We start from the raw sequence: 8,279 nt of genomic DNA on the forward strand, positions 1-8,279 counted from the left end.
CCATATTTCTACTTTATAGACGCCTTATTTTGTTAGGCAAACGTAAATTTTGCATATTGGAAATGAAAATGCAAGCAATGAATCTGAGATTATTGTGCTCAATTCAATTCCAAACCATCCTTCTCTTGTTGGTTGTACTTCTACATATTAAAACTCTTTCTGTTTCTGGTAGTAGTATTGCCACCTCAACTTATTTCGGTGGGAATGAGACTGATCATCAAGCTTTGTTGGCCTTCAAGAGACAGATAACACGTGACCCTGAAAACGTTTTCAGCTCTTGGAATGATTCCCTCCATTTCTGCGAGTGGGAAGGTGTTACTTGTGGCCGTAAGCATAGAAGAGTCACTGTATTAGATCTGAGTACCAGAGGTTTGGTGGGTTCCTTGTCTCCATACATAGGCAACCTCAGCTTCATTAGGGAAATCGTGCTGGTAAACAACACCATTGGAGGCAAAATCCCTGATGAAGTTGGCCGTCTATTCAGGTTGCGTGTATTGTGGTTGTCTAATAACTCCTTCCAAGGGGAAATTCCTGCAAACCTTTCCCATTGCTCCAACATTAAGATTCTTAGAGTCGGAATCAATGACCTTTCGGGGTCAATCCCAAAGGAGCTTGCTTCTTTATCAAAGCTGGAGTTTCTAGCCCTTCGCACTAACAATCTCATGGGAGGAATCCCACCTTTCATTGGGAACTTTAGCTCTCTCCAAGTTTTATCTGCGGGCGAAAATAAACTTTCTGGTTTGATCCCTCCATCTTTATATAATCTTTCATCTATTATTCATTTTGCACTGTACAAAAATAAGCTTAGTGGAAGTCTTCCTACAAACTTATTCCTCACCCTTCCGCATCTCCAGTGGTTTCTAATCTTTGAAAACCAATTAACCGGATCTCTTCCAGTCTCATTATCTAATGCTTCAGAGCTACAATACTTAGAAGTTGGCATGAACAATTTTACGGGAAAAATTTCAGACAATTTTGGAGGCCTGCACCGTTTGGAGTTATTATTAATTGAAGATAATAATTTAGGGAGTGGAGATGATGATGATGAAATGAATTTCTTTCAATCTCTAGTCAATTGTAGCAGTTTACGGAAAATAAATCTTTCACAGAATCAACTCAAAGGTACGTTGCCTAATGTTTTAGGTAATCTTTCAACCCAGCTTACCTATTTTTCAATTCACAAAAATCTTATTTTTGGAGAGATCCCTAAAGGGATGGGTAATTTGGTCAACTTGACAGCCTTATTTATGTCTAAGAACAAATTGTCAGGTACAATCCCAGATGATTTTGGCAATCTTCAAAAGTTACAGCGATTATATTTAAATAACAACAGACTCTCTGGAAGGTTACCAATTATCCTTGGAAACCTAACATGGTTAGAAAAACTTCATTTAGGAAGTAACAAATTGCAAGGAACTATCCCAACAAGTATAGAAAATTGCCAAAATTTGCTGTTGTTAGATCTTTCTAAAAACAATCTAAGTGGCATCATTCCAAAGCAACTCTTTGCAATTTCCATGTTGTCAATTGGACTTTATTTAGGTCAAAACCTTTTCGTGGGATCACTACCTTCTGAGGTCGGCAATCTTGTCCATTTAAAAGAGTTAGACTTATCTGAAAACAAGTTGTTTGGTGAAATTCCAAACAGCCTAGCCCTTTGCACAAGCCTTGAGTACCTTTGCCTGGAGGGTAATTTATTTCAAGGAGAAATTCCAACATCCTTGAGTTCTTCGAGGGGTATTCAAGTCATGGATCTTTCTCGAAACAACTTCTCTAGTCAAATTCCAAATTTCTTGGAGAAACTCTCCCTCAAGAATTTGAATTTATCCTTCAATGATTTTCAGGGAGAGGTTCCAACAAAAGGGGTTTTCACAAATGCTAGCACAATATCACTCATTGGAAATAGTAGATTGTGTGGGGGCATATTAGAACTAAAGTTGCCAAGGTGCTTAATAAAAGAAGAGAAGAAAATAAAGTGGCCTTTTGTAGTTAAAGAGGTAATCTCAATGGCATGTTTGATTTCGGTAATAACCATAGTGTCATTTTTCTTATTTTATTGGTGCAAAAATAAAAGAAATGATAATTCTTCAAAATCTTCCTTGAAGCAATCATTTTTTAGTGTGTCTTACCAAATGCTCTTTAAAGCAACTGATGGATTTTCGTTAGCAAATTTGGTTGGTGTTGGTAGTTTTGGCTCAGTGTACAAAGGCATCCTTGGTGAGGATAAATCAATTGGTGCCATTAAGGTACTAAATATTCAACGTCAAGGAGCTTCTAGGAGCTTTATCTCCGAGTGTGAAGCCTTGAAAAATATTCGTCACCGAAATCTTGTGAAGATCATAACTTCTTGCTCAAGTGTGGATTTTCGTGGCAATGATTTTAGGGCTCTAGTTTACGAGTTCATGCCAAATGGAAGTCTAGAAAATTGGTTGCATATGGATCTAGAAACAAATATGATGCAGGTAGAGATACGAAATCTGACCATTCTTCAAAGAACAAACATTGCCATTGATGTTGCTTGCGCACTCGATTACCTACACCACCATTGCCTAATGCCAGTTGTTCATTGTGATATAAAGCCAAGCAACATTCTTTTCGATTGTGATATGATTGCTCATGTTGGAGATTTTGGGCTTGCGAAGTTTCTTTTAAGACATACCAATTCGAAAGAAAGTAGTTCGATTGGAATAAGAGGAACAATTGGGTACACCCCTCCAGGTAAACATGATTTACTGTACTTTTTAATTGTTAACATATGCTTTCCCATATTTACAATGATTTTTTTTGAGCTCCCAAAATATAATGTGAAGACATTATCTATATTAAATATTCTTAATGACAGAGTACGGTCTAGGAAGTGAGGTGTCAACCAAAGGAGATGTGTATAGCTATGGAATTTTATTGTTGGAGATGATAACGGGAAAGAGACCAACAGACAGTGTGTTTGAGGGAGGCCTTAACCTTCACAACTATGCTAGCATGGCCATACCAGACGGTGTAATGGAAGTTATGGATCCAAAACTTTCAAATAATGTTGATGAAGTTCTTGGAAATCACAATGGTTGCCTTGCAAATAAAATAAAGGAGTGTTTGATATCCATGGTCAAGGTCGGAGTGGCATGCTCTATGGAGTTGCCACAAGAACGATGGGACATTAGCAAGGCCATCTCTGAGTTGCATTTGGTTAGGGACATTATTCTTGGTGCTAGGATTTAGCACATCTTGCTTGGCTATATGGAAGGTAAAAATCAAATTTTATCTTTTCTCCATCTTAATGTTGGTATTATGTTGTTTACTTATTTTGATCTTTTCTCTTAATGTTGTTTTCTACTAACTATTCGTAGGTCCAAAAAGTCTTGTGCTCCTTCAAAGTGTTACATTGGATGGAAGACTTTTCTAGCATTCTAGATAGGCTTGCCTATGGTTATTCATTGAATAAGAAGTATTTTTCATGTTTCATGTACCTTGTCTTCTATATGTTTCTTTTATACACGTGAGTAGCTCAAATAATTTCCTACAATCTTGTATTAGTGTATTAAATCTATTGTTATATATTATGCTTGGACAATTAAATACCAACTTTATTTGTAGATGTAAAATAATTTTCTACAAATAATAAGAATTATTTTTCCCTTGCTAATTCCCATTCTTCAAAGCTTGAGCTCATAAAATAGAGGGATGGTCGATTTGGCTTATCAATGTAAATTACATAACATGCTATGTTTGCCTAATTTATGATGATCATGCTTGACAAGATAGGGCACATAGTAGATACCATGCACATAATTTCAAGATCATGTTGGCTAGTCAACTTTATTATGAATTTAATTCTTTTATAAAAGTCGAGCTATAATTGTTAAGATGAAACTAAAAAATTTGGAGTCACCTAATCGTGTTGAAGAACAATAAAATTAAAAAGACAGTTTATTAATTATACAAGACTTATTTTAGAAGCTCCATAAGTAATCAATGCTCTTGTTGGTCAGCTAAGATGGGTTCGTGTTTGACATTGACGAGTACAAAATCATATCGGGTATGGGGTGGTTTTAGAGTATTGTCCCTTGGACCAAATACTTACTGACAGAGATGTGGGTCAAGTCGTCATTCCCATTATTGCTTTCATAGAGGGGAGGAATGACACTTCCCATGGGTAGGACAACCAGGAATTACCTGATTAACCACAAACTAACTCCCCATCAGTGCGCCCCCAATCTATTTAGGGTCCTGGGTTGCGTAGACGCTCTTAACTAGTAGATGGGCTTGGGGCTCACATGGCATGATGTGGTTCACATGTACGAGTGCCACAAGCTCAACAGCGTGGGATACTATCTCAAGTCCCAGTTCGACGTCGTCAGAATGATATCGTGTCTTCCTAAATCAAACAAGGGCAAGAAGGACGACTTCCTTATTGTCTTCGGGGAAAAGAGTGACAGTCTTCATTGCCTAACTCGGGTGGGAGATCCAAGTGGGGTACCCTAGGAGTAGGTCCTTTCGTAAGGATTTCAGTCCTTTCTCATACTATACGTTTTTTATAACTATTTTAACATTTCGTCTTCTCGGATTATAGTTTTTATTTTTCTAACCATAATTTCATCCTCGAATATTTTTGCAGATAAAAATCACGTCGCTCTGAGACTTAGCTATGTTAACGTACTGAGTCTTAACAAACTACTGAGGTCCGAGGTATTCATCAGCGAGGACGAACAATTACGAGCTGCCCATCTAATTTTGGACTACGAACCCTTGTCTCGCATATTCCAAGACGCTGGCTAGGCAATAAGGGTTGGTGACTCTAGGCTGAACCAAATAGACATATCTAAGCCAAGATTTTTAATTCAAAAAAATCTCCCACCCATTGAATTGCCTATTCAACGCGCTCTTCCTCAGGTAGCGGCTTCGAGAGAGGAGTCAACCTCTTCTCGTCACACTCTTGACATTGAGATTGACCAGTTCCGCTTTGAAGAGGTAGAAGGAGCACCAGAAAGACCTGTAGAGCTCTCGGATTTTGAACACAAGTCCAACAGACTCTCTACAGCCCATCCTCCGAAGCTAATCGTAGCTCAAGTTGACACTAGCTCAGAAATCGAAGAAGAAGGAATGGATTTGAAGCCAAGGTCCGACTTAAAGGGGTTACTGACAAACAAGAACAAAAGGTCCACGTTGAAGGAAGTTCCTAAGACCCAAGTTCCTCCCAGTCTTCCTCTTCCTCCTCCTCCTCCTCCTCCACCTACAGACCTCGGATTGAAGGCCATTCCAAACTTGAGGAAGAAGAGGCCAATTGAAGACCTATAAGAAGGAGAGGTGGAGCCTCAAAAGGAGGCCAAGCAACAAAAGAAGGGTAAGGATCCTAAGGACAAAAGGGCCAAATTGGTGGAGAGCTGGGATGAGGCTGAAGTACGTCGAGGGCAATGCTTCTGGGCCCCTCGGCTAAAGGTGGAGGGTGCTCCTATTCCTTGGGATGCCACAATCTGGGAAGCCCAAAGGGGGTACACCACTGTCCTTGTCGAGACTCTAGAGCAACCCCTACTTCTCCCTCGAGATATGGAGGGCCTTAGGTGTACTAGGCAACCCGACCTCTTCATGTCATTAAAGAGTGACCTTGCCATGGTAAGTCAGTCAACACTCTCCTGAGTTTAACGCTGGGATTTTTATTTATTCATATGCATATATTTGACTATTATGCTATTGTCATATAGCTTAGTCAGCAGGTTTACATGGCCAAGGAGTGGGTCAGGAACGCTTATGACAAAGTCAAAGTTGAGGCCCACTCCTGCCTTGAATTTAAGAAGGCCCTCAGGGCCCTTAAAGAAGAATATGCCCAATTGTCTGAGAAATTAAAGGAGGCGAACAAGGCTCACCTAAGCGCTGAGGCGAGCCTAAAAACCATGGAGAGGCAAATAGAGGACCAGCGCCAGCAATTGCATATAACTGAGATAAACCTGGCCACTGAAAAGTAACACGTTTTGGATCTTAAGGCTGAGCTACAGAAAGCTAAAGATGTTGCTCGAGTGTCCAGGGAAGCCGCTGAGGCCACGATGGCCGCATTTTATGAACGTGGGGTGCTAGACACGGAGGCCCGCTTGGCAGAGGAGGTGGCTGCAGTGTCCAGGGACTACTGCACCAAGTCTTGGGGAGTAGCAATGGACTAGGCAGGAGTCCTTGTAGACTTCGAGCTAAGGAGGGCCGAGAGTATCTTCTTCCCAGAGGATATTTGAGAAATTCCGAGTACGGTTCCTCCTTCTGAGCAACTCCCCACCACCCATGCTCCCCATCCTGAAGCTGAAATTTCTAAAGGGTTGGGGTGGGTGAGGAGGCTCAGCCTCCGGTGAAGGCCAGCCCCTCCGAGGATGCCCTTATGATCAGGGATGTGGTCTCCTAAACTAAGGATGCAGAGGCTAAGTCTAAAGCTGATGATGTCCACTATGAGGCTATTGATCCCCAAAAAGACCCTTCTCAAGCCAAGGCATAGGATCTAAGATATAGGACTTTCTTTTATAGTAGTTTGTTTGTTTTTTTTTTTTTTTTAACTTTTTGTAATGGCGTTTTGCCCTTTGACAATGTATTCCCTCTTTTGTTTAATGAAAAATACTTTTCTCTCTTATCTCTCGTACCTTTACCTTTATGTGCTTTGAAATTTATGACTGTCATAAATAGTATTGCACTGTTGCTGTGCTAACTTTAATAAAAACTGTAAACAATTGTGTATTAGTAACAAAGAGATTTTTACCCTATACTTGCGCTGCGAAATGACTTAACACTTGTATAAATAATCAAGGTCATTAATCTGAGGAGTTGTGCATAACCCTGGATCTATTTTAACACTTAGCGAGGATCAAATATTGAATGTTACTTTTGCCCAAGTATGTGGCCTGAGAGACCTGTCATAACGTAGGATCTGTACACTTAAAAAGATGTCATAGTGTGTTAACTTCCCCAAAGTATTTGGTCCGAGGACCCAAACATGACTAAGGTTCTGTTGAAACACTTAAATAGATGTCATAGTATGTTAATTTCCCCAAAGCATTTGGTTCGAGGACCCAGGCATGACTAAGGTTCTGTTTAAACACTTAAATAAATGTCATAGTGTGTTAATTTTACCTAAGTATGTGGTAACATAATTTAGGATCTGTTTAACACTTATATAAAAAAAAGAACAAATAATGGGAAGTGTCATGCCTTTATACAACAAATGAACATATTGATAAAAGAAACTTTCATTAATAATAATACCTTTTCAGGTTGTTTATATTCCAAGAGTGCGATATTACATGTTCATCTAAGTCTTCTAGAAAATATGCTCCTATACCAGCCACCGAGGTGATGCGATATGGTTCTTCCCAATTAGGCCCTAGCTTTCCCCATGCTAGGTTTTTTGTAGTACCCAGAACTTTTCTTGATACCAAGTCACCAGGTACTAATGGCCTCTGCTTTACGTTGGCATCATAACCTTACTTGAGTTTGTGTTGGTAGTATGCCAACTGAACCATTGCACTTTCTATTCTTTCTTCAATAAAATATAAGCTCTTCTAGTAACTCATTGTTACTGCTCGGATTGAATGAGCTAGTCTTTAGCGTTGGGAAACCAGTTTCTAAAGGAATGACAACCTCTGCTCCATAAGTCATTGAAAAGGGGGTCTCCCTTGTTGATCTCCGAGGTGTGGTTTGATATGTCCACAAGACATGTGGCAGTTCTTCCACCCATTTTCCCTTCACATCATCCAACCTCTTCTTGAGTCCGTTCACTATGACCTTGTTCATAGCCTCAGCTTGTCCATTCCCTTGAGGATAAGCCGATGTAGAATATCTGTTCATAATTCCCAAATCACAGCAGTATCTTTTGAAAGATTTGCTATCAAATTAAAGGCCATTGTCCGAGATGAGGGTGCAAGGGACCCCAAACCGAGGAACAATATTTTTCCCTACAAATTTCTTGGCGTCCATGTCTCTGATATTCGTTAAGGGCTCAGTTTCAACCCATTTAGTAAAGTAGTTCGTGCCGACCAGTAAGTGTCTCTTGTTCCCTACGGCCTTGGGGAATGGACCGACAATATCTAAGCCCCACTAAGCAAAAGGCCAGGGGTTGGATAGGGGGTTAAGGATTCCTCTTGATTGATGTATATTTGGTGCAAATCTTTGGCATTGACTACACTTCCTCAAAAAATTCCAAGACTTCCACAATCTATAAGAAGTGTATGTGAAAAGAATTGTTGGTCATTGGATCCACTATCATCGAGTACATTATTGAGTCAAGTTTCTCTCTTTTTCTCTCTCTTTAAGTT

The 8,279-nt window shown here is 39.8% G+C and overlaps 1 protein-coding gene across 1 annotated transcript; it reads left to right on the forward strand.

Annotated features, from left to right (window-relative positions):
* LOC115963748 (receptor kinase-like protein Xa21) lies at positions 1–3,630 on the forward strand. Its single transcript, XM_031082885.1, has 3 exons — positions 1–2,718; positions 2,843–3,241; positions 3,345–3,630. Exons 1-2 carry the CDS (start codon positions 63–65, stop codon positions 3,214–3,216), a joined length of 3,030 nt encoding a protein of 1,009 aa, XP_030938745.1. The 5' UTR covers positions 1–62; the 3' UTR covers positions 3,217–3,241; positions 3,345–3,630.
* Positions 3,631–8,279: the final 4,649 nt, after the last annotated feature.

This window comes from Quercus lobata, chromosome 10, assembly GCF_001633185.2.
Source record: "Quercus lobata isolate SW786 chromosome 10, ValleyOak3.0 Primary Assembly, whole genome shotgun sequence".
Classification (NCBI taxonomy): domain Eukaryota; kingdom Viridiplantae; phylum Streptophyta; class Magnoliopsida; order Fagales; family Fagaceae; genus Quercus; species Quercus lobata.